General features: G+C 40.7%; 3 protein-coding genes across 4 annotated transcripts; all 3 read right to left on the bottom strand.

Moving 5' to 3' along the window:
* Nucleotides 1-220: 220 nt before the first annotated feature.
* LOC308083845 (uromodulin-like) lies at nt 221-25,914 on the bottom strand. 2 transcript variants are annotated; one of them, XM_080426250.1, is made up of 9 exons: nt 25,889-25,914; nt 4,281-4,336; nt 2,819-3,583; nt 2,308-2,597; nt 1,943-2,085; nt 1,233-1,475; nt 744-903; nt 569-644; nt 221-448 (listed from the first exon to the last, which is right to left on the bottom strand). In XM_080426250.1, the coding sequence occupies exons 1-9, from the start codon at nt 25,903-25,905 to the stop codon at nt 429-431; spliced, it is 1,770 nt and encodes a 589-aa protein (XP_080282376.1). In that variant the 5' UTR covers nt 25,906-25,914; the 3' UTR covers nt 221-428. The 2 variants fall into 2 exon arrangements, with proteins under 2 accessions (XP_080282376.1, XP_080282377.1); XM_080426251.1 differs by lacking the exon at nt 25,889-25,914 and having other exon boundaries at nt 4,281-4,372.
* LOC308084472 (uromodulin-like) lies at nt 21,544-24,363 on the bottom strand (the record flags this gene model as incomplete). The annotated part of the gene is made up of 7 exons (XM_080427137.1): nt 21,544-21,563; nt 21,696-21,771; nt 21,871-22,030; nt 22,349-22,591; nt 23,056-23,198; nt 23,674-23,984; nt 24,129-24,363. 7 exons carry the CDS (start codon nt 24,361-24,363, stop codon nt 21,544-21,546), a joined length of 1,188 nt encoding a protein of 395 aa, XP_080283263.1.
* On the bottom strand, nt 24,376-25,776 carry LOC308084471 (uromodulin-like; the record flags this gene model as incomplete). Its single annotated transcript, XM_080427136.1, has 2 exons — nt 24,376-24,902; nt 25,761-25,776. 2 exons carry the CDS (start codon nt 25,774-25,776, stop codon nt 24,376-24,378), a joined length of 543 nt encoding a protein of 180 aa, XP_080283262.1.
* Nucleotides 25,915-26,943: the final 1,029 nt, after the last annotated feature.

Here is a 26,943-nt window from a genome sequence, read left to right as displayed (position 1 = left end):
ACACACACTTGATGTCAAGAAGGATATGAAAAACTTGAAATGATCAGTGTATTTTCTTACAAAACTCAACATAAGTTATTTTTTAAAGCACTTTTATAAACATTGCTACATATATATATATTTTATTTTGTATGAATATACTTCATCATTGATCATTCACATATATCTATATTTACTTGAACCTTGAAGAAGCAGACACAGATTCGCCATTTAATGCTCAAATCACCATTTATTTGTTACCATTATTATTGATTTGCAGTATTTGTTTATTTTTTCAGAAGAGAGAAGCACAAAAATTGTTAATGATTAGTTAGATTAGATTAATCATAGCATAGCATATTTATGAAACCTACGCACCAAATAAAAATCATACAATTATACGATTAGAAAATGGAATATATTGGACTCAGTTAAAGATGTCCGCTGGTTCACTCCACTAGCTTGTCCCCTGAAGATCCAAAGCAAAGACAAAAACAAATGTAATATGCTTTAACATTGAGTTGTCAGTACTTCAGATCCTTGTATTCCATAAAATACAGTTTTTCTTATTGTTGTTTTTAATACTCACAGGTGATTGGTCCAATGGTGATGGGTTTGAAGGGTACAGATGTGGAAACGGAGCGACGACGCCTCCCTGAGCAAACCTGTGAATGGTGAAGGAATAGCAGTAAGCACACAGTTTGCTACTGACTTAACTGTCTGGTGTGAAACAGCAGAGTGTGGAAAGAAAGTGTGAAACTTACAGGAGAACATGAGGAGGCTCTCTGGTCACACAGGTGGAGGCTGCAGTGAAGGTAGATATCTCTGTAGTTTCCATGGAACAGGAAGAGCAGGGCAGAGAAACGAGCCTGGAGGGAAGAGCCGCTCTCATCCACTGACACCTGACGACGGTTGATAGAGCACCTGGAGAAAAGAAGGGTCACGTTGTAGGCTCATCCGTCAGTCTTTTCTTTTTATTTAAATGATTTTAAATTCATACAAAGACACTGAACTTATAATAAACAGTCTTCACATTATAGATGCTACGCTATTGTAGACTCATGCGACATCACTGTTGCATCCAACATTCTTCTCTTTTCATAAGGATTTTACATTCATACAAAGACTCTGGACTAAGACTTCACATTATAGTTGATATCACAACCCCATACCCCACTCCCACCCAACTCTCTCTTTCATTATTTGTTTATTGTGACAGAAGCCATCTGCTGAGGCTGAAGAATGAAACATACTTGTTTTGAATGAGGAAGTGTCTCATGTGGTCATCAGGGCTGGAGGAGTGAGTGGCGTAGCAGTCGTCCAGAACAACCGCAAACCTTGGATCTGTTTCCCCTACAGATACTCCTACATACAGGGCAGAGCCCACTGGCAGGGTGACTGGGCCTGCTGGGTAAGGCTCGGTGTAGTTGGAGTTTTGGAACAAGGACATGGAGGTGTTGGTTGGTGAACCCACACCTGACATGCCACCTTCAAGCCTGTCAAGGAAACATAATGTAAAGGATCAAACGGTATCAGATGGGTTTGGTTTGGCTGAGTGGCTGGCTGTCACTGTAGCAGAACATTTTTGAAGTGCAAACTTAAGAACTGTCTTGGAAAAAAATACATATAATACATATTTTATACATATTGTGTATAAAATGTGGCATACAAATACTGTAGTTTCTCTAGTCTGGATCAAAACTATGTATAAAATGTGGCATACAAATACTGTAGTTTCTCTAGTCTGGATCAAAACTATGTATAAAATGTGGCATACAAATACTGTAGTTTCTCTAGTCTGGATCAAAATATGACAACAGGGAAAAGTTGTCTGTCTTTTCACAGTTCTGTACTGAGGCTGTTTGTTGCAATGCAGTTCACATTTATTGTACTGCAATACATTGTATATTCACTGTGTTTTCACTATCATTTGCAATTTTGAGAATAGGTTAGGCCTACTCACTGAAGGTTTGGTCTGATGGCCACATCTAGGCTGGTCTCTGTGTCCAGAGGATAGACACAGGAGAAGGGAAAACTCACAGGAAGTGAGTTATTTGCAGGATAGACAAATACACTGTTGGAGTAGATGGCATGGGTGTTGTTGGTCTGAAAGACAGAGGTTAACTGAATGGTCAACCCAGTGAATCATCTAGCCAGCTTCAAATATATATATATATATATATATATATATATATATATATATATATATATATATATATATATACACACACATACACAGCCACAGCCACAGCACAAAAGAAAAACAAACTTTACTGCTGATAAAGACAATCCTATAATAAAGCAACAAGTTATCAGACAAATCCTCACCGTCAATATGTTCCCACAGGTGTCAGCCTGACGTTCCACTTGGTACCACAATGTTCCATCACGCTCTGTGAAAGATGAGCACCGCGGGTCGGCCAGGTGACCAGAGGATCCATTCAGACCAGAGGATTGCAGACTAGTCAGCAGCAGACCAATCTGGATCTGACTCTGACCACAAATAAGGTTAGAAGCTGGAGGTGGTTGAGTGACCGTAGTTGAAGGGGGTTGAGTGACAGTAACTGGAGGGGGTTGAGTGACAGGAACAGTAGTGGGCTGAGGATACTTTGATGAATCTAGGAAGGTAAAAGCCAGGTTTGAGAGTTATTACAGCACATCTTTAACAAACAAGGTTAGAAGCTGAATGATGATAGGAAGGTAAAGGAAATATGGAACAATTATTACCTGTAAACTTACACAACGTTACACTATACTGTCGCTCTCAAGCCTTCAACACCACCAAACAAGCTTTAGCCTAGTGTAATATTATAGATGAATATGAATTTGTTGTCCTTACCTGCACAATAGGCTGTATTACAGATGTTTGTTTTTACAAGCTTGTAGACATAGTAGTTCCTAGGACAGTTCTTGACGTGGATGGAAGGTTGGGGAAATTCACAACAGGACCTATAGCTACCACAGGTGCTGCGCTGTACAATTCCATCTGACTCTGCAGGATGAGACTGTGACATCCATACAGTAGCATGTGTTCCACACATGTTGTTTTTCACACATGTCTCTGGTATCTGGGCACTGCTTTGCCCGAGGAACAGTCGATACCACCCTTGCCAGTTGACTATTTTGTCACAGTGACTGTTATTTGCATTGTAATCTGTCGCTCTCCAGGCATCATTCAGTACTGTGTAGTGATCACAGGGATCTGCACAGCGAGAGTTGATACAGTCCTGACCTAATGGACAAACCACATTGCCACAGGAGAACCGAACAGATCTTTTGGCCCTGGAGGGATGCACGAGGCACTCAAAGGAGCCAGGTGTGTTCACACAGACCTGAGACCCATGGGTGCAGGGTGCCTCAGGGAGGGAGCACTCATCAATATCCACACAGTCTTTCTCCGGTGACCATCTGTAACCTTGGTGACAACAGGAGGAATTAGTGCAGAGCTTTACATCGTAACAGGTGAGGCCATCACCGACGAAGCCATCTTTACAGACACAGGAGACTGATCGGCTGAAGAAGGTGTCGCCTCTCTCTGGTTTGACGGGAGACTCCAGGCATTTAGCCTGATCATGACAGGATTCACAGCTGAGGAAGGTTGTACCTGTGAAAGGAATTAGTCATTCAACACATCAGGCTATTCATTATGGCAGGTGTGAACATTAAATAATAATAATAATGATAATAATAATAATAATTACTATTAATATTATCATTATTATATTTAAGAGAAGTCATTTTGGTGAAACAAGCTACAGAACTGCACACACACGCACACGCTCAAGCACACGCACACATGCACACATGCACACGCACACACACACACACACACACACACACACACACACACACACACACACACACACACACACACACACACACACACACACACACACTTACGCTCTACAATTTAAAAGTAACTAAAGTGACTAAAAAGTAACTACAGTGCAAAAAGTAATCATAGTGAGTACAATTATTTATAAGAAAACAAATTGAGTAAAAATACTTACAAGTAGTTAAAATGAGTAAAAAATACTTAAAAGTTGTTAACATTAGTAAAACTACTTAAAAGTTGTTAATATTATTAAGAAAATACTTTAAACTACTTAAGATGAGTACAAATATTAAAAAGTTGTTAAAAATAAGTATAAATACTTAAAAGTTGTTAAAATGAGTACACATACTTTAAAGCACTTAAAATTTGTAAAAAGAAATCTTTAAAGGACATAAAAGTTAAAGAAATCGGTAAAAATAGTAAACATCATATCTATACCAATAAGAGGACATTAGAGGCAGCTTACCTGGACTGTTTCCAGTAACATTCTGTATGAACAGAACTAACAGAACAGCTGACACTCTCATGGTCCACATCCTAGAGATCTGTCACAAACCTGTTGAAAATGTAAAAAACATTTTTAGACAGACTACAACATCACAAAGGAAAAAATACATAGAATGTAAATGTACAAAATTGACAACATATGTTATTATAATGAAATATTTAGATGCCAATGTACAATGATTTGCTTATCCTCTTACCTTGCAGAGGTTGTGTTGATTCAACCTGGAGTTGAGAATTTATAAGCCTCTAGAGCTCAACAGTGACTGCCCACTTTTTGAACATCTCCATTTCCGGAAGTGACGTTCCGTGATTGATGGTTGGGAAGGTGACGTAACAAAAATACGTGAAAAACTGGCATCGTCTTTAGTTCCGATAAGGCGATAAAAGCAGGCGTAGAGCTGAGTCATATCTACACGTATCTCATTACAAGGTGTGGGTTACTGGGTTCTATCGTCCATGCCCTCAAGCAGTACAATTCTGTTGAAACTGATAACGACAACAATTATGAAATCCTCCTGGACTACCCTTTATCTTAAAATGTTATAGATCTCTCCCCGTACTCCCATATAGTTAACTAAAACTACAAAATAACAACAACAAAAATAGAATTTAAATACAAAACAAAATAAACATTATAACTGCCCACAAAAAAGTTCGGAAATGTAACTTCGGTGGATTATTTCTCCCCTTTAATAATATCAATTTGTATTGTGTTTTATTGTTGATTAGTCACCTTTACAATGAGGTACAGATTGTAAGGATCGGGCATTCGTAGAATGAGCAACACAGCTAAACGTGTGGTTAGTGCCCCCCCCAAAAATGCCCAAATCCCCCAATATGCTTCTGTTGGTAATCACTCTTGTTTTGAGCGACCTGCCAGCACACAGCTGCAGAGAGGTGACTGGCACCTGAGCATGGGTTCTGCAACTTTGTTGAGTTTGTGTATGCTCCAAGCAGCAACACTGCCCCCATGGAAAGATGCCACGTTTGTCCCCTCAGGATAAGGCCCGTGGTGCAATAGACCAAGTGGAAGCTGGCGTTCCGTTATGCAGAGTGGCAGCATTATTTGGTGTCAGCCCTGGTACCATTTACAAACTTAGGACCAAGTTCTGTGAGACTGGCGAAGTCAAAGGAAGACAACAACCCAAGAAGACCGGTTCCTCACCCTTGCTTCACTGAGGAACCATAGGTTTTCTTCCAGAGATTTACAGGTAAGATTTCCACAACGGTAGCTACCAAAGACAGATGTAGAAGTTGCTGGACCCATGCTCAGCACCTGCCAGCAAATGCTACCGGCTTAAGTAAATCGTTTATGAACAGAGCTAAATCAGTTTGTGTGCATCAGCAAGGGCTTGTGTGTGTTGTCTTGTTGCTGCTTATTCTGGGTTGCTGTTGGAAGCAGAGCTATTTGTGTGTGTGTGTGTGTGTATGAGGAGTCAAGCCAATAGTTTTTTTGATGGCGACAACCTCACTTGTTTTTTTATTTAAAAAAAAAATCGTCATATTTTTTGGATGCCACTGCACGTCCCCAATAGCACCTCCCCGCGACCCCACTTTGGGTCGCGACCCATAGTTTGAGAACTGCTGCTATAGACACTTCCAGCCTCACTTTTCAGGTCCCGTCATACGCAGGCGGTGCCAGAAATCGGGTCATTACGGCAGGGGGTGGGCTATCCCTCCGGTTGCTCCAGCGAGCCAGCAGCCAAGGGGTTACCAACCCATAGGCAGCCTGTACCAGAACCCTGCTACTGTGCTGCAAGCTGCAGGTGGACAACTAACAGCCACCCTGTGACTGTGCTGCAAGCTACAGGTGTGAGACAGCTAACAGCCACCCCGTCACTCTGCTGCAAGCTGCAGGTGTGAGACAGCTAACAGCCACCAAGACAGCCAATTCCGCCCTTCCAGAACGGTCAAAAGTTGATCTGGCTGCCCTACAAGCTGCTGATCCCTCGATGGGTGCTCTCTTCCATTATAGCAGGAAAAATGGATGCCTGGGCACACTGAGGTCACTGGGTCTCTAGAAGCAGTGGGATCCTCTCACCCTCAAGGACACGCTGCTGCACAGGGTGTACAGCCAGAAGGCCAGACGGAAGGGGGAAAGTCCATCAGCTGTTACTTCCGGTGGGGTCTGAGGGTGGAGGTGTTCCACTAGCTACACTGCAACCAGGCGGCAGTGGCTCAGGGGTAGAGTGGCTGGTAGAGCGGCCGGATGGAAACCGTGAGGTTCCCAGTTCGATCCCGGAATACCCCAGAGTTAGTGTCGAAGTGTCCTTGAGCAAGATGCTGAGCCCCTAATTGCTCCCGATGAGCAGGTTGGTGATTTGCATGGTTTCCTCCGCCATCGGTGTGTGAATGGGTGAATGTAATGCACAAGCTATGTGAAACGCTTTGGATAAAAGCACCATTTACCATTTCACCAGGGTACAGAGCGAACCACTGAACTGATCAGGCAGAGGTATTACTGGCCAGGTATGGGGCAGACAATCAAACAATGGTGCAAACGATGCAGCCCCTCAAGGGACATATGGGCCCCCACCATCCATCAGGTCGCCAAGCCCCCTAAACCAGGTGGCTGTGTTCTCCAGCTCTTTAACAGAAACAGAAAATGCGTTTTCATGTCAGGATACCAATTTTATCCAATCAGGAGAGAGAACTCACACAGGATACAGATTAAACAAGTGAAAATGGAAGTGATGACAAAATCATAACTGGAACAATATAAAATGTAAGCTGATGAATGGGTACTCCCTCCTGATTGGTTGAAAATGCAACCCAACCCAACCCATCTGAAAATGTATTTTCTGTTCATTAAAGACCTGGAGAGACAGGGGGACCCCTGTTACTGAACAAACACACTGTAGCAATGATTACTATCACGTTTTTTTTTTTAAATGTGTTTTGTAATGTGTTTTTGTGTGAACCCCAGTAAGAGGGATTGATTGATTGGCATGGCATCAGCTAATGGGGATCCTTTTCAAATACGGTAAACAAATAAACAAAATAAACACTCTACAGCAATGGTTACTATCAGAATATACAGTAGTGCTTTAGCCTTTTAACGAAAAATGTACGCTTTGTTTTGACCCAAAAAGTGTCACTTACCCTACCTTTAATATCAATCACCAACAGAATCAGTAAACTGATTAAGAAGGCCAGACATAATGTGGGGGTGGAGCTGGACTCCCTGTCGGTAGTGTCTGAGAGGAGGATGCTGTCCGTTGCATGAACCCATCAAGACGAGCATTAATTCATCAACCTACAATGACAGCATGACAGCACTTGGCAAATGTAACTTTGTTTTTCTTGACATCTAATCATTTCTTCCTCACGCCATCGCTATGTGTCACTAATTTATCGATGCCAGTTTCCGTCTCGTTTACACCAGTTATAGAACCAGTTACAATTGTGTTTTATTTTTTTCAAGCAGCTACAGGACAACAACTATAACAAAACATCATGTACTAGTTCAGAAGTAAAACATAATACATTAATCTATTACCATGGTGCAGTTGTGCAACCTCTCATTAGCATAATTTGTATGAATGATGCAAAAATACGATACAAATCAGGAAATTACTGCATTTTTCACCTTTTCCAACTGAGAGAGATGATCTCAGACTCTCATAGACTCTAACTCTATGTTTATTTGTCCAAATATTATTACCTTGCCATAATTAAATCATGCAACCCTTTGTCATTAGCATATATTGGCATACATTATGTAATAAAGAAGCTGAAACCAGGAAATAGCTAGCACAAAAAATAGCCAGCACAAACTGGCTGACCAGGTGTGAATTCAAGGATGGTCTGAATTCAATCTGAAAGAAGCAATTGACCAGCACACGTTCAGCGCTAACATAGGTGCCCTTTTCACAGTGAGTGGTGACCTGCTATGCACAGACAAGATCAGCTCATGACCATTCTCAAGAAACTGCCCAACCAGGAGAGGAGAGGACTACTGATGACTTTGTTGATGCTGATCAGCAACCACAAAATACTACCAGTGATGGTTATCCCCTGTAAACTAAGAAGGTAACTCTCATGGATGGAATGGCAGTGGTACAGGGAATTGGAAAGCCATCATGTATCATATGCCCTGTAGGCTGGCCTCTTCACAGCCACACTGGACAGCAATTCCAAAGAGTAAAGGGAGCTCAATGTAGTATATGACCACTACAATCTCCCATCTTTACTGAGGGAGGCCACACGGAAGAGATTCCAGGGTGGCAAGCCTCCAACTACTTACCATAAGGAAGACAACACACCATTGGGGAAAGTTTCAGCAAAACAGTTCCTGTCAAACAGGATAGAAAATTATCTGACTTTCTATCTCACCAAGGAGGCCACATGGAAAAGATTCCAGAGTGGCAAGCCTCCAACTACTTAACATGTGGAAAACAACACACCATTGGGGAAAGTATCAGAAAAACAGTTCCTGTCAAACAGCATCAAAGATGTCTATCTCGCCAAGAAACCCTTCCTACTCTTTCAAGGGAAAGTAAAAGTGTTCATAGTCACATGGCAGGATATCCACTCAAATATGGATGTACAAAATCTCCATAGCTCGCACAAGTAGTAGTACCCCTTGCCGAACTATGTGACCCATAGGGCAGTAGCGTGAGTCAGCTTGATGTACAAGTACACCCCCTGAACATGATACAAGTATGTCTCAGGGACTTATCTCCAATCCAACTGTTATGACCCTAGGGTTTTGCCGTATGTATGTCTTTCTCCCTCATTGGTGTGTGTGTGTGTGTGTGTGTGTGTGTGTGTGTGCTCATTCAATGGCTTCGTGATATAATGTCTTACCTTAAATTGGAGATGTTGCGATTTTCAATAGCCGGCTCCGAGAAAAAATGTCATAAGACCTGGGATCCGTTCATGACTTTTTACCACAACACTCAGGTTGCATAGTGTGGCGTATGCCTGTTGCGACTGCAGCACACAGCAAACCCAAAATATTTCTTTTTTTTTCTTTTTTTTTTTCTTTTTCTTATATCTGCTTTTTTTTCCCTATTTTATCTGCTCTGATTAATTTTCGTGCCTCTTTGTTTTTCCTTTTATTTCAAATTTTTCTCTTACAACTGTGCCTACAACTGTCCTGGGGATTGAGGGTGGGGGGTGGGGGTAGGGTGGGATAGGGGAATGTAGCATATGTACATTGTTTCAGTCTTTTTTGTGATACGATATAAAAATGTATGTGCATCACGCTTGCCCCTGAAAAAAACAATAAAAAGACCTTGAAAAGAAAAGTGTGTGTGTGTGTGTGTGTGTGTGTGTGTGTGTGTGTGTGTGTGTGTGTGTGTGTGTGTGTGTATGTGTGTGTGTGTGTGCATGCGTGCGTGCGTGCGTGCGAGCCAACCCATCATGACAAGCATCAATGCAACAACAACATTAATTGATCAGCCTACAATGACAGCACTTTGGCAAATCTTACTTTTTCTTGCCATCCAATCTCCACCATCGTTCTATCATGTTTCGGGGTTAGGTTTCTTCCTCATGCCTTCCATATTTGTTCCCCTGAAAGAACATTGGTGACTTATTTTCCGGTTCCAGCTTCCTGGTTTTATGTTACAGGACAACAGCATGTAGTTCAAAAGGTGAGTCCTAAAAATCTGTCCGGGTGGGTATATTTCTGCATTATAGGCTCAGAAATAATACAATTCCCACCTAAATACACAATACACATAATCTATCAAATTGTATTAAAGACTAGGAAAATGTAATTGCACTGTAATCCAGAATGTGGTTGGCAAGAATGTTAATTTGAAGTTATTTGACAATAGTGTGCAAAAGTGTTGTAACTGTAGAAACATTTAACTAATGAGGCCTAATTGTTATTGATAATCAGCATGAAAAAGGAAGATGGGAATCAAATTGTTGTTTCATAAATGACTACTAGTTTTATTTGGCTGTGATGCAGCTCAGCTACTTGGGCTCTAGATTGGTGGGTTAGCCTGCTTGCTTGCTAATGGGCAATATAACACTGTGAGATGCATAACACAATAAAACTACTACAAGATATTTGCCAGATGAAGTTACAAAACAAATGTAGATGATTTAAACCAGTGGTTTTAAACCTTTTCAGGCCACGACCCCCCAAAATAATCATATTTGAACTGGGGACCCCCCACCCTGATAAGCACTTGGAACGTAGAAGTTGAGGCATTACATTTTCTTTATTGTATATTTTGTATATTGTATATTTGTTCACAATCTTTATCTCTTTCTTATATTATTTGACAATTTGGCCAATGTTTAACCAGCTTTTATAGGATAGTTTGTTGATTACTATTGATGCAGTAATGCTCTTTTTTCTTTTCTTTCTTTCTTTTTTTTAGGTATTAAAAAGGTCTTAAAAGTCCTTAAATTGTCACTTCACACCCCCCAAAATCTTTCCCGACCAACAGGTTTTGAACCACTGATTTAAACTACCAGATTTAAATCATTATCTCCACGAGGCAGAAGGTAAAGGGGGGAGGGTTTATTTTGGCCTGATATGGACTTCTATCCAACCTGGTGGTAATAGGTTCCCATATGGGCCTAGCGGAGACATTAATGTAATGTAATGTAATGTAATGTAAATAATAAATAATAGCATTGTTTCAGTCTTTTTTGTGATACGATATAAAAATGTATGTGCATCACGCTTGCCCCTGGGCCTTGTACTAAAAAAAACCAATAAAAAGACCTTGAAAAGAAAAGTGTGTGTGTGTGTGTGTGTGTGTGTGTGTGTGTGTGTGTGTGTGTGTGTGTGTGTGTGTGTGTGTGTGTGTGTGTGCATGCGTGCGTGCGTGCGTGCGAGCCAACCCATCATGACAAGCATCAATGCAACAACAACATTAATTGATCAGCCTACAATGACAGCACTTTGGCAAATCTTACTTTTTCTTGCCATCCAATCTCCACCATCGTTCTATCATGTTTCAGGGTTAGGTTTCTTCCTCATGCCTTCCATATTTGTTCCCCTGAAAGAACATTGGTGACTTATTTTCCGGTTCCAGCTTCCTGGTTTTATGTTACAGGACAACAGCATGTAGTTCAAAAGGTGAGTCCTAAAAATCTGTCCGGGTGGGTATATTTCTGCATTATAGGCTCAGAAATAATACAATTCCCACCTAAATACACAATACACATAATCTAAATCAAATTGTATTAAAGACTAGGAAAATGTAATTGCACTGTAATCCAGAATGTGGTTGGCAAGAATGTTAATTTGAAGTTATTTGACAATAGTGTGCAAAAGTGTTGTAACTGTAGAAACATTTAACTAATGAGGCCTAATTGTTAACTAATGAGGCCTAATTCTTATTGATAATCAGCATGAAAAAGGAAGATGGGAATCAAATTGTTGTTTCATAAATGACTACTAGTTTTATTTGGCTGTGATGCAGCTCAGCTACTTGGGCTCTAGATTGGTGGGTTAGCCTGCTTGCTTGCTAATGGGCAATATAACACTGTGATGCATAACACAATAAAACTACTACAAGATATTTGCCAGATGAAGTTACAAAACAAATGTAGATGATTTAAACCAGTGGTTTTAAACCTTTTCAGGCCACGACCCCCCAAAATAATCATATTTGAACTGGGGACCCCCCACCCTGATAAGCACTTGGAACGTAGAAGTTGAGGCATTACATTTTCTTTATTGTATATTTTGTATATTGTATATTTGTTCACAATCTTTATCTCTTTCTTATATTATTTGACAATTTGGCCAATGTTTAACCAGCTTTTATAGGATAGTTTGTTGATTACTATTGATGCAGTAATGCTCTTTTTTCTTTTCTTTCTTTCTTTTTTTTTTAGATATTAAAAAGGTCTTAAAAGTCCTTAAATTGTCACTTCACACCCCCCAAAATCTTTCCCGACCAACAGGTTTTGAACTACTGATTTAAACTACCAGATTTAAATTAGTATCTCCACGAGGCAGAAGGTAAAGGGGGGAGGGTTTATTTTGGCCTGATATGGACTTCTATCCAACCTGGTGGTAATAGGTTCCCATATGGGCCTGGCGGAGACATTAATGTACTGTAATGTAATGTAATGTAATGTAATGTAATATAATAGGTTCCCATATTGACCTGACGGAGAAATTCTTATAATATAATATATTATAATAGGTTTCTTGTCAAATTCTCCGTGATATACTGTACTCACTATGGGATATCAGCGCCCTCTGGCGATGTACAGAGCTACATACAATAAACTCCCTGCGGCACGTGACGACATGTGTGTGTACTGGTCTATCTCAGTACAGCAGTGACACACTGTGGTTGTACTGGTCAGCTCCCCTGATCAACAACAACACACAGTGGTTGCACTGGTGTGTTGTCCACGTGCCTGTATGCATAACCTCCTATGTCAGACAAGGTGTTGTTTCTCTCATACGGAAGGTAATGCAGCCATGTCTCAGAGAGGAGGTTCTCTCTCTCTCCTGGAGGTTCTCTCTCTCTCCTCTCTCCTGCCGAGGGCGCTATCAAAAAACTATCTATGAATCAGAACCAACTGGGTTTTCTATTCAATTGTTTTTTCTGGTGGAAAAGAAGGGGGGGGGGCGTATGACCCTCTCTGAATATGAAGGGTCTCAACAAATACATGATGGTTTTTCAAATTTCCGGATTTTGACGACCGCGTCGCTGCTGCGGACGGTGCGTCAAGGGGATTGGTGGACCAGCATCGACCTCAAGGATGCTTATTTCCATATTCCATTCTATCCACCGCAGTCAGGAGGTGACGCGGCACACAGACGTGGCCGTTTCCCCACTTGACGGCACAGGGTTTTCACCAGCAACGTCCGTCGAGCGTCTTGGTCCCGTCTCAACGGACCACCTTCATGGGGATCTCGCTGGGCTAGACCAGGCTCACGGCGCGTCTGTCCCGGGATGGGATAGACAGCTTTTCGGCCTCAAGTCACATACAGGGGACGAGATCTTCCTCCCACGCCCTCAGGACCTAGACCTGTGGGTCTGGTCCGTAAGAGGGCGACTTTGGGCTTGTGTGGCTTGTCCCCTGACGTGGTAGCTACCATACAGGGGCCAGTTCCACAAGAGCTGCATACGACACAAAATGTAATATTTTGTTGTGTCTTGGGGTCTGGAACAGTCGCCGTTGGTGGTGGCTTTCCAGGCTCAGTTGCGCAGCATCCTCTTTTTCCTGCAAAGCAGGTTAAATCAGGCTGACCTTCTCGACGGTTGAGATGTACCTGGGGGCCTTTTCCACTTGTCATGAGGGTTTCGATGGCAAGACGGTTGGCCAGCATCTGGTGTGTCGTTTCATGGGCGGCGCCAGACGAGCCAGGCCGGTTAACAGGCCTCTGTTCCCGGCATTGGGACCTGGCGGTGGTGCTAGATGCACTCTGCCGCCCTCCGTTTGAACCTTGTTGAGACTGTGGATCTGATGTTCTTTAGTCTCAAAACGGTCCTCTTGGTGGCCCTGTCTACGGCTAAACGGGTCAGTGACATGCACGCGCTCTCAGTGAGTTCTGGGTGTATGAGGTTCTTGGACGGCGACAGGAAGGTTCTGTTTGAACCTAACATGGCGTTCGTTCCCGAGAACGGGGTGGTGACCCATGCCCCAGTCGAGCTGGTAGCTTTCCATCCACCTCCTTTCGCTTCATCGAAGGACCGACGGTTGCACTGTCTCTGTCCGGTGAGAGCTTTAAAGTTCTACTGTCAGAGAACAGCGGCCGTCCGATTGTCGACGCAGTTTTTGTCTCCTTTGGCCAAGGTGGTCAGAGGAAGGAAGTTTGCTCAGGCGATGCTTTCTAGATGGACTTGGATGCCATTAAGCTGGCGTACGCTAGCGGTGGCGCCCCAGTTCCAGGAGGACTGAAGGCTCGCTCTACTAGAGGCGTGGCGACATCCTGGGCCCTCTCCAGTGAAGTTTCGATTCAGCAAAATGGTCGTCTCCATCGACTTTTGCGGTTTTCTACAGCCTGGACGTGGCGGCGTCATCAGTGGCGCACGCCGTCCTCGGCGTAGCGGTTGTCTCTAGTTAGAGGGAAGAGTTGAACAGGCCTGGAGCCTTGTTCTCTCTCCTGTCTTCCTTCTCCTAGGTCCCCTCGGGACTGCCAGTTGGTTGGTTCCCAGGGGAGGAGGCCCTGTTCCCTCGTTTTACTTATGGGGCAGACTCGTGTCTGTTTCATTAGTTGAATGAGGCAGACTTGGTCTGTCAGGGTCTACCTTTCTTCTGTGTCCCACACCCTAGCCCGGAGGGCTGGGGCGCCCGTGAGGCCGGAGGTCACGCCCGTGGGGGCGGGGCCTCGTGGGCTGGTGGGCGTGCGGGACTGTGAGGGTTTTTGTATGGCTTATAGCCCCAGGGGGGTTTATGCATCCCATAGTGAGTATATCACGGAGAATTTGACAATTTCTTTAAAATTCGGAGTGATATACTCACCTAACCTCTTTTTGTGCGCATCTGCGTGCAGAGAGCTGTTGTTAAAGAGGGTTTGGCCTAAGTCACGCAGGGGTTTTATGCCCCTCCGGTCTGCCGGTCGCGTGACATACCCTTCACAGCCAATGAGTTGGCCCGGGAGTTTATTGTATGTAGCTCTGTGCATTGCCAGGGGGCGCTGATATCCCATAGTGAGTATATCACTCCGAATTTTAAAGAAACCGGGGTTACATTCGTAATCTCGAGTTCCCATATTCACTTAGAGGAGACATTCCACTGAGCACTTCTTTCTGGTCGTATTGATATTTCTGACCCCAAACTGCCTTTTTGGGAGTTAAGAGTAGACCGCAAAAATCATATTTGTTTTCTCTGTTAGCTGTATAACGTTATTTGATATGGTTTTGACTACAACATTAGATGCCCATAGGTACTAGTATAACTCTGAGTGCTTAGTTTAACACTGTATTATGTTAGTGAAGTACTAGCTATGTACTGTAGCAGCAGGTGTAACTTTGCAGTTCTGCCTCAATCTGCCAGATAATTTCATTTCCAGCCATTTCTTTTTTATTTGACTTTATTTTATTTCCTTTTTCAGTGGGGACTTTCTTTGTCTTTAGCTTATTTGATAGGTACAGAAAACGCAGACAGAGTGTTACTGTTAGGGGAGTGACATGGAGCAAATTGTCTCTTCGGCACGGAATCGAACCGGGGACTCACTCTCTATCAGGCATTAGACATTTTAGTTGCACTCAAACACACAGTTCCACACCAAGCCTACGTTTCAGCCACAAACAATGTTGCAATTCACAAGAATCACAAGTATGCAACCAACAGAACAACTTTGCAATGGTTCAGATATGCTGATGCTACACGCACGCACGCACGCACGCACGCACGCACGCACGCACGCACGCACGCACACACACACACACACACACACACACACACACACACACACACCACACACACACACACACACACAGAGATAATCGTCTGACAAGGTCAAGGGGCAAGTTCAACATCAGTCATATGTGAGGAAATGGAGAGATGTAGAACAAGGGGTTTGCACACCCAGACACATTGTTATCACATTTCAATTGTTTTGTTTGTTATGATATTTGTCAGGCATATTAAGATCTTAAATGTCTTCCACCGATACAAAAGCCCCACAAATCCCAAGATTTTAAAGTATAAAAACACAGCCTATAATGTACTGTATTTCACAACTGTCTGTAGTGTTAATAAACAGTAAAAGCATGTTGCCTAATGTATCTACATGTTAACCACAGCACATAAAGCTATTTTTTGGGGTAAACTGGAAAGTAGAAGCTGATATTCAGAACCCCCTGTTGAAGACCCCTGGGTTACAGAGTTGGAGACATCACAGCTAGTTTGTTGGCGATTAGACAACAGGGTGTTGTTGGATCGGCTACAGTACTAAACTTGTCATTAATTAATGATGCATTTCTACATAGCGCCTTTATCCAAGGTGCTTTACAATTTGCATTACATTCACCCATTAACACACATACATTCACACATGCACACACCGACGGCGGAGGAAACCATGCAGGGCACAAACCTGCTCATCGGTAGCAATGGACCCTTTGCTAAACCCAAAGCGATTGTCCAATGCTAGCTTAGCAACCGTTGCTAGGCTGGCATATGGTCCGTCACCTGTCATAGCTCACAATGCTATTTCGCCCGCACACACACAATCATTTGTTGGTCAGTTGGAGGGTGCATTTTTCACCCCTTTTCCCAATTCCCTATAGCTGAAATCTGCACTTAAACTGCAAGGCTGCATGGCTGTGTTGCTGAACACATATACATACTAGCAAAAGTAACGATACGAAGCGGACACAAGAGCCACATTTTGCATGAGGCTTCTGTAGGACCTACTGATGGATTCTAGCCTTGGGATCCAAACTTTATTTTGAAAATTATCCATACAATTATCCATATAATCAATATCCATAAAAAAACAGGCCGATTCACTTTTTGGCCTGAAAATATTCAAATATTTGCACACCAAAAATAGCAGATCTGCAAGCTCATAGCGTGACACTCGTGCCACGCTATGAGCTTGTACATCTGCTATTTTTTGAATGGCCAAAGAAATCAAAAAATGACACAGATGTGTTCGGGATTGAATGGGTTAATAATACCCAGAGACAGTATCTGGTTTACTAACCAGATGAGATCATAACTGACCCTACCTTGTTGAACCTATAGTATAGTGTCTGCGACATCTTTGTTTAACCCATTAAGACCAAATGTCTTCTAAATCCTAGCAGTTTTCTGAGAAACCTCTGTTGCTATATATATCAGTGGACCCCCAACATATTTGGCCGCTGACCCCCATCTTAAAATATTTGGTTCCAGGGACCTCCCAGAAACAAAGATTTGAGTTAAAACATTTCGCTTTGCACAAATTCAATACTTTGGCTATTCAAAAATAGCTGATCTACAAGCTTGTAGGGCGGCACAAAGTGACGCGATATGAGCTTGTATGTCTGCTATTTTTGAATAGCCAAAGTATAAAATAATGCTTTTTAGCTCAAATCTAAAGTGACATCGATGTTTTCCCGGGTTTTAATGGGTTAACTTGAATAAACCTACGATGCTGTCTGGTGCGTATCAGATAAAGAAGAATCTGCTGAAGCTCTGGGTACTTTGAGTCATTTATTTAGATCATGTTAAAGCCACAATATAGGATTTATTTGAAATAATTCAATGTTATTTCATCAGTCTATGGTAGAGTACAGTATATTATAGCACAAATGATTGGAGGTGGCCTCCCTACTCTTGCATTGAGAAATGTCAACCCTGGTTTCGGGTATGGACACCAACTGGACTGGTTGACAATTTCAACAAGTTATTTGAAGAAGACAGCGCGCCTGATTGGATTGGACACTAGATGTTGCACCATCTTTATTGTAGTTCAGACACTGTTGCACCATCTTTATTGTAGTTCAGACATCGCTGCAATTACCTCTCACTGTCGGTAGCGGCATAAAACCTGCGGATTGTAGCTTTATTTAAATGTCTGCCTTTACCCTGCTTCCACTGATGGTATCAGAGCCGATGTAAGGCTAGTGTTTCCCTCCGACAAGCCAAACACTTATTAAGCTCATTAAGAGTTTGTTTAGTCCAAACCTGTGTTAAACCTCTGTCAGTCTATTTATTATCAGGTTTAAAAAAGAAAGGAAAAGGTAATTTGAACAATTTCGATGAACTGTCCTGTTGAGCACATTATGTACGTATGTCTTGTATCTGGTAAACACATTGAGCCCTGTAAAGCTGACAGAAGTGCTTTAATTTGAGTGATTGGACTGTTCTAATCATGATTTATTTATTTATTAGGAACATTGGGCTGATCTCGTAAAGGTGGCCCTTGAGCCCAAACTCTTCTTTCTTACACAGTGCCAACTTTCTTGTTGTTCTCAATAGCTTGGTACACATTTATTGACTATTAAAACACATTTGCGATGAATGTGTTTCAGTCACAGGCTGTGCTGGAATGGAGAATGTCCTTTGCAAACGTTCTTTACCAGAATAATCTCACTGTAATGCAATTCAAATACTGTATTCAAACAGAACCTGGTGTGTGGTGTCTGTGAACATGTGAAGTGGTGATAAACAGTCCAATAACAGGAAGAGATAAGCTAGTTCTGACTGAAAACTCTCACACGGCAAAATCCTGTGTTAATGTAACACCTTGTAATGATGTATGAATCATTTCTCATGAACATGTTATAGTTAAACTAATACTGCAGATGTTGTTGTGTCTACTGGCTGTGGTATCCATGACAACAGGAGTTGACGTTGCACTGTGGCTCATGTAGTGGATAGTTGATGTATTTCTATCTTCATCAGTACTCCTTACTAACCACTAGAGACTCTCTGTTATGTTTTTTAAACATGAATACACCATCAATTAATTGCCAAATTATATATAATCTCTCTCTCTCTCTCTCTCTCTCTCTCTCTCTCTCTCTCTCTCTCTCTCTCTCTCTCTCTCTCTCTCTCTCTCTGTATGTATGTATGTATGTATGTATGTATGTATGTATGTATGTATGTATGTATGTATGTATGTATGTATGTATGTATGTATGTATGTATGTATATGAGTGTGTGCGTGCAGGTGTGGCTAAAAGGATAAAAGGTTCCGTGTGTTTGTCACTATCTTGACCTCTGCCCCTGCCCTGTGTGTCCTTCCATGTCTGTGCCCAGTGTGTTCTTGCCCTCGTTTTGCTCAACCCCTCCCCTCTCGGCCCCTCCCCTCTGCGTGGCCTTGATTGAGAGACTGGTTCCACCTGGGCACCCATCTGTGTGTGTTCGAGTTAATGAGACAGCCAGAGTATGTAAAGTGTGTTCAGTAATGCTGTTGTTTTGAAGAGTATTTCTGAGCTTGGCATTTGTCCTTTGAGGTGTATAGACATTTATAATGGATCAAATATGTACACAAGAGTGTTTATAATGGACAGTGGACACAGTGATAATGGATCAAAGTTTGCAATGCTCAGCATTGTGCAGCAGGCAGTGTTAAATGTAGGCTAACACAATAAAACAAAATTATACAAATAGGTTCAAATGGGCATTATAGTTACACACATTGATTTGAACAGGTGTCTTTCACTGATACAACGTATTTTAAAGTATAAAAACACTATAATATACTGTATTTCACAACTGTCTGTGGTGTTAATATACAGTAAAATCATGTTGCCTAATGTAGCTAAATGTTAACCACAGCACATAAAGATATATATTTGGGAGAAACTGAAAAGCCAGTAAGCTGATGTTCAACCTGATACAGGACATGAGCTGTCTGTCTGTCTGTCTGTCCATAATGCTGTCCATCTGTCGAGCAGCATAAGTTAGAGAAGTAAGTGAAGAACATATTTCTTTAATTTCTTAATGAATTAATGAAGCAATATTACACCAGAGGGTGTGAATTATCTTGAGTATTGACACAACAGTGATGAGGTCAGGAAATAAGCCATTGTGCTTTTATGAGCGATCTAGTTTAGAGGACCTGGTATTGTGAATTGTACTTCCATATACTGTTTCCATGTATTTTCTAAATAAAGTATTCAATCAATCAAAAAAGGATGCAAAGCCTTGTTGAAGAATGATGTGGATCTACAGTGTGTCTGTTGTGTTGTTGTTGTGGTTGTGGTTGTTGTTGAAGGTTATTAGTTGTGACAGGGTGGATGTATTAGTTCATATGATTGGCTTGGTGGAAACACTTCTGTCTATGTAGGCCTATTCCTTTTTCTTCTTTTTTTTTATTACTTTCTGTCTTTTCGGTGGGCTCTATTTTTCTTTCTCTCGTGGGGGGAGGGCTTTATACAAATACGTTATTGACTATTCTTATTGCTTTTAACGTAGGATATCATGATCACACAAATGAACGTTTTTTCGATTTGGTCGATTTTAAAACTGCACAAATAATTTACAAAGCAAGACATTATCTGCTTCCTGGCAACATACAAAATATGAGATGTAAAATAGAGTGTAGCCCTGTGCACGCACCCATATGCGTTTTGAGCTTGTAGATCTGCTACTTTTGCTGCTTGAATTTGAATCCTGAACAGTAACCATTTTGGACATAATGAGGTTTCCACCCGGCAGAGACGATATGTAAAATATGTCCAAATCAAATCAAACTTGGTAGGTTACTACTGTAGTATTGGTGTAACAGCCCAAGCCGAAGGCAGCTATGCTGGAGGTATGGATGGGCTTTACCAGAACATTGAAATAACGAATTCACCTTGTTTGCATTTGTTTATGAGCTGAAAGTATGATTTTGAGACAGTTTTGCCATTCAATGAGTGAATGAGAGTAAGTAATCGTTACTATCTGCACCTCTGTTGTTGGCTCTGAACAAAAGACAGCAGCAACAACAACAACAAAAACAAAAACAAACAACACAACTTAGCATCAAAGCAAGCTGGCAATAATAATAATCGAAGCAAAGACTAAATAAAAGATTACGTCAACCTTGGTCCACAGACACCTGTGCAAGAATTCACTCTGAAAAACTCCTAAAACAACGAGACCTGAAGGATTGTGATATTTCATTGGTTGATCAAGATAAAGGTGAGTGGTATTTGATTGGATAATGTTAAATAACTTGTGGTATTGTACTGTATATTATGGCCCAATCATTGGATATTCATCCTACTGAGAAGGATAAATTATGTTTAATAATTGTGTGTATTGTGAATAATCTACTGTTGTGTACACAGGGAGGATTCATGTATAGTTGATGTTTGAATAGAAGTGCTTGTCAGTATCACCTTGTTTTTTCATTATTGAGTTAAATTAGTTATGACACACGTTAAATGTGTGTCATAACTCATTTCTGTGTTTTTCATATCCTTCTTGACATAACATTTTTATGTCAAGAAGGATATGAAAAACATTCATTGATCAGTGTGTTTTCTTACATTTTTAAAGCACTTTTATAAGCATTGAGGCTACATATATTCTATTTTTGTATGAATATACTTCATCATTGATCATTCACATATTTCTATATTTACTAAATAACTATATAATGATTTATTTGGGACTTGAACCTTGAAGAAGCAGACACAGATTTGCCATTTAATGCTCAAATCATCATTTATTCGTAACCATATTATTGATTACAGTATTTGTTTATTTTTTTCAGAAGAGAAATATAAAAATGGTTAATGATTAGTTAGATTAGATTAATCATAGCATAGCATATTTATGAAACCTACGCACCAAATAAAAATCATACGATTAGAAAATGTAATATATTGGAGTCAGTAAACGTGTCCGCTGGTTCACTCCACTAGCTTGTCCCCTGAAGATCCAAAGCAAAGAGAAAAACACAAAAAACAAATGTAATCCACTTTAACATTATTGAGATGTCAGCACTTAAGATCCTTGTATTTCATAAAATACAGTTTTTCTTATTGTTGTTCTTGATACTCACAGGTGATTGGTCCAATGGTGATGGGTTTGAAGGGTACAGGTGTGGAAACGGAGCGACGACGCCTCCCTGAGCAAACCTGTGAATGGTGAAGGAATAGCAGTAAGCACACAGTTTGCTACTGACTTAACTGTCTGGTGTGAAACAGCAGAGTGTGGAAAGAAAGTGTGAAACTTACAGGAGAACATGAGGAGGCTCTCTGGTCACACAGGTGGAGGCTGCAGTGAAGGTAGATATCTCTGTAGTCTCCATGGAACAGGAAGAGCAGGGCAGAGAAACGAGCCTGGAGGGAAGAGCCGCTCTCATCCACTTTCACCTGACGACGGTTGATAGAACACCTGGAGAAAAGAAGGGTCACGTTGTAGGCTCATCCGTCAGTCTTTTCTTTTTATTTAAATTATTTTAAATTCATACAAAGACACTGAACTTATAATAAACAGTCTTCACATTATAGATGCTACGCTATTGTAGACTCATGCGACATCCAACATTCTTCTCTTTTCATAAGGATTTTACATTTATACAAAGACTCTGGACTAAGACTTCACATTATAGTTGATATCACAACCCCATACCCCACTCCCACCCAACTCTCTCTTTCATTATTTGTTTATTGTGACTCAAACCATCTGCTGAGGCTGAAGAAGGAAACATACTTGTTTTGAATGAGGAAGTGTCTCATGAGGTCATCAGGGCTGGAGGAGTGAGTGGCGTAGCAGTCGTCCAGAACGACCGCAAACCTTGGATCTGTTTCCCCTACAGATACTCCTACATGCAGGGCAGAGCCCACTGGCAGGGTGACTGGGCCTGCTGGGTAAGGCTCTGTGTAGTTGGAGTTTTGGAACAAGGACATGGAGGTGTTGGTTGGTGAACCCACACCTGACGTGCCACCTTTAAGCCTGTCAAGGAAACATATCATTTAAAGGATCAAACGGTATCAGATGGGTTTGGTTTGGCCGAGTGGCTGGCTGTCACTGTAGCAGAACATTTTTGAAGTGCAAACTCAAGAACTGTCTTGGAAAAAAATACATATAATACACATTTTATACATATAACTATGTATAAAATGTTGCATACAAATACTGTAGTTTCTCTAGTCTGGATCAAAATATAAGAGAAACAAGTTGAAGCCTGAAATATTAGTCTCTTCTTGTATGGCAGCAACTAGAGGCCATTATAACAATGGCAGATGAATTCATAAAGAACCATTTAAAACACACTTAAATCTGTAACCTTTTTTTCATTTGTCTGTCTTTTCACAGTTCTGTACTGAGGCTGTTTGGTGCAATGCAATTCACATTTATTGTACTGCAATACATTGTATATTCACTATCATTTGCAATGTTGAGAATAGGTTACTCACTGAAGGTTTGGTCTGATGGCCACATCTAGGCTGATCTCTGTGTCCAGAGGATAGACACAGGAGAAGGGAAAACTCACAGGAAGTGAGTTATTTGCAGGATAGACAAATAAACTGTTGGAGTAGATGGCATGGGTGTTGTTGGTCTGAAAGACAGAAGTTAACAGAATGGTCAGTCCAGTGAATCATCTAGCCAGCTCGAAACAAAGTATCAGTATACAAAGTACAACACATAATTAAACAGAATGACTGAAAAAAAATAGTTTAAAAAATGAAAAAAATAAACAACCCTTGTCCAACCACAAAGTAAGTTTGGATTCCAACTATATATATATACATATCTACATATATATATATATATATATATATATATACTGTATATATATATATATATATATATATATATATATATATATATATATATATATATATATATATATATATACTGTATTTATATATATATATATATATATATATATATATATATATATATATATATATATATATATATTGTAATGTGGCCAACAACATCACTTTGGCAGCCACAGCGCAAAATAAAAACTTTACTGCCGATGAAGACAATCCTATAAAACAGCTACAAGTTATCAGATAAATCCTCACCGTCAATATGTTCCCACAGGTGTCAGCCTGACGTTCCACTTGGTACCACACTGTTCCATCACGCTCTGTGAAAGATGAGCACCGTGGGTCGGCCAGGTGACCAGAGGATCCATTCAGACCAGAGGATTGCAGACCAGTCAGCAGCAGACCAATCTGGATCTGACTCTGACCACAAATAAGTTCAGCAGTTGAAGCTGGAGGTGGTTGAGTGACAGTAGTTGAAGGGGGTTGAGTGGCAGTAGTTGAAAGGGGTTGAGTGACAGGAACTGGAGGGGGTTGAGTGACAGGTTGAGGATACTTTGATGATAAATCTAGGGAGGTAAAAGCCAAGTTTGAGAGTTATTACATGCAGTACATCTTTAACAAAGCACTCAAGCCTTCTACATCACCAAATAAGTTTTGTAAAATAATATCACAGATGAGTATTTTATGAATAATTTACAACACCACTTTACCTGCACAATAGGCTACTTGACAGCCGGTTGGACTTAGAAGCTTGTAGACATAGTAGTTCCGACAGTTCTTGACATGGACGGGAGGTGCGGTATGGGCACTCTGACAACAGTCACCATTCCACTTACCACAGGTGCTGCGCTGTACAATTTTATCTGACTCTGCAGGATGAGGCTGTGTTATCCATTGAGGAACATGTGTTCCACACTTGTGGTCTTCCACACATGTCTCTGGCATCTGGGCACTGCTTTACCCCAGGAACATTCGATACCACCCTTGCCAGTTGACACTTTGGTCACAGCGATAGTTACCATCATTGTAGTCTGTTGCTCTCCAGGCGTCATTCAGTACAGTGTAGTGATCACAGGGATCTGCACAGCGAGAGTTGATACAGTCCTGACCTAATGGACAAACCACATTGCCACAGGAGAACCGAACAGATCTTTTGGCCCTGGAGGGAGGCACGAGGCACTCAAAGGAGCCAGGTGTGTTCACACAGACCTGAGACCCATGGGTGCAGGGTGCCTCAGCAGGGAGGGAGCACTCATCAATATCCACACAGCCTTTCTCTGGTGACCATCTGTAACCTTGGTGACAACAGGAGGAATTACTGCATAGCTTTACATCATAACAGGTGAGGCCATCACCGACGAAGCCATCTTTACAGACACAGGAGACTGATTGGCTGAAGAAGGTGTCGCCTCTCTCTGGTTTGTCAGGTGACTCCAGGCATTTAGCCTGATCATGACAGGATTCACAGCCGAGGAAAATTGTGCCTGTAAAAGGAATTAGTCATTCAACACATCAGGCTATTCATTATGGCAGTTGTGAACATTATATAATAATACTAATGATAATATTATTATTATTATTATTATTATTATTATTATTATTATTATTATTATTATTATTATTATTATCATTACCACTATTATATTTAAGAGTGAAACAAGCAACCATCCTATTAAAACACTCGCACACACACACATACGCATTCATGAACTGAGATTTGATGAAATTGAGAAACGGGCTTCGCAGTTAAGTTCAGATGGTAAGTGGCAATGGCTGTGTGCAAAATCAGAGCAATTGCTTCAGCCAGTGAGTAGAACCGGGCAGCTTCACCGACGACTACAGACGCGACTACTAAACGACTACAGTGGTTTGTCAAATTATAGGAGGATAGGAGGATACGCTAAAGTACTTAAGATGAGTAAAAATATTTAAAAGTTGTTAAATTGAGTAAAAATACTATAAAGCACTTAAAATGTTTTTTAAAAAATTGTTAAAAGAGTAAAACATCTGTAAAAAGAATAAGTTGTTAAAATTAGTAAAAAGTACTTAAAAGTACAACAAGTGAGTAAAAATACTAAAAGTAAATGCATAAAGTAAAAAATACCTTACAGTAATTGAAATTTGTAAAAATACAAAAGTCAGAGTAGCCTTGAACTTAATGGACAGGGATTTAACATTGTTCTTCTAGTTCATCTTAATCTTAATGAAATGAACTCATCAAACGCACCGCTTACTTCACACTGGGTGTGATTTTTTTTTTTCAAAGTTAATTCCAGGCATAGGAGCAGAGAACATGAAGGCCCTTTTCCAAAACTCAATGTCTGTTTATGTAATAGCAGTACCAAGCAGGACACCCATCTAATATTAATGTTAAACATCATATCTATCCCAATAAGAGGACATTAGAGGTAACTTACCTGGACTGTTTCCAGTAACATTCTGTATGAACAGAACTAACAGAACAGCTGACACTCTCATGGTCCACATCCTGGTGATCTGACACAAACCTGCTGAAAATGTGCAACACATTTTTGGACAGACTACAACATCACAAAGAAAAAAAAGATAGAATGTAAATGTACAAAATTGACAAAACATGCTATTAGACAGAAATCTTTAGATGCCAATATAAAATTATTTGCTTATCCTCTTACCTTACAGAGGTCGTGTTTTAAGATTCAACCTGGAGGTGAGAATGTATAAGCCTCTAGAGCTCAACAGTGACCGCCCACTTTGTGAACATCTCCACTTCCGGAAGTGACCTTCCGTGATTGATGGTTGGGAAGGTGACATAAAAAAAATTACGTGAAAAGCTGGCATCGTCTTTAGTTACCTTGTTGATTCCATACTATAAGGCGTTAAGCAACTTGAAAAGCTCAGAATACCTACACAGTAACAAAGTCGTTGGTGTCATTTAAGTATGTTAGAAATGACCTTGTCTAATTAAAAGCAGGCATAGAGCTGAGTCATATCTACACGTATCTCATTACAAGATGTGGGTCACTGGGTGCTATCGTCCATGCAGTCAAGCAGTACAATTATGTTGAAGCTCATATCAACAAAAAATTGAGAAATCCTCCTAGACTACCCTTTATCTTAAAATGTTATAGATCTCTCCCTGTACTCTCATATAGTTAACTAAAACTATTAAATAACAACAACAAAATTGAAAAACAAAACAAAAAAACTTTTTTGTTTTCCGAAATACAATATTACATTTTGTTTTGCTGTGCCTAATTGAAACTGACTGACATTGAAAACATAAAGCGTCAAAACGAAATAAAAAATACAAAATAATAAAAATGTCACATTTCTGAAGCTGGATGAGCTCATTATTTAAGATGAGATAAGATAAGATAAGATAAATCTGTATTGATCCCCAGGAAGATTTAGGTGCCATAGCAGCAACAGCGGTAAGAGTCAATAACCAAACCAAAATGAAGAATACAAATAAAACAATAAAATATAATACTATCACAATGCCAAATTGACCTTTATGGTGCAATGGAACAGGTTGAGAATACA

The sequence above is a fragment of the Gymnoscopelus braueri genome (assembly GCF_963280865.1).
Source record: "Gymnoscopelus braueri genome assembly, chromosome: 4".
In the NCBI taxonomy this organism is placed as follows: domain Eukaryota; kingdom Metazoa; phylum Chordata; class Actinopteri; order Myctophiformes; family Myctophidae; genus Gymnoscopelus; species Gymnoscopelus braueri.
Note: the sequence above shows the minus strand (reverse complement) of the source record. Positions and strands in the feature narration are given on the sequence as shown.

Excerpts from the sequence above, each read along its gene's own strand:
- LOC308083845 (XM_080426250.1), bottom strand. Across the intron at positions 904-1,232 it reads CACTTCCTCATTCAAAACAA|GTGCTCTATCAACCGTCGTC; the intron begins GTATGTTTCATT and ends TCTTTTCTCCAG. Across the intron at positions 645-743 it reads GAGCCTCCTCATGTTCTCCT|GTTTGCTCAGGGAGGCGTCG; the intron begins GTAAGTTTCACA and ends CACCATTCACAG.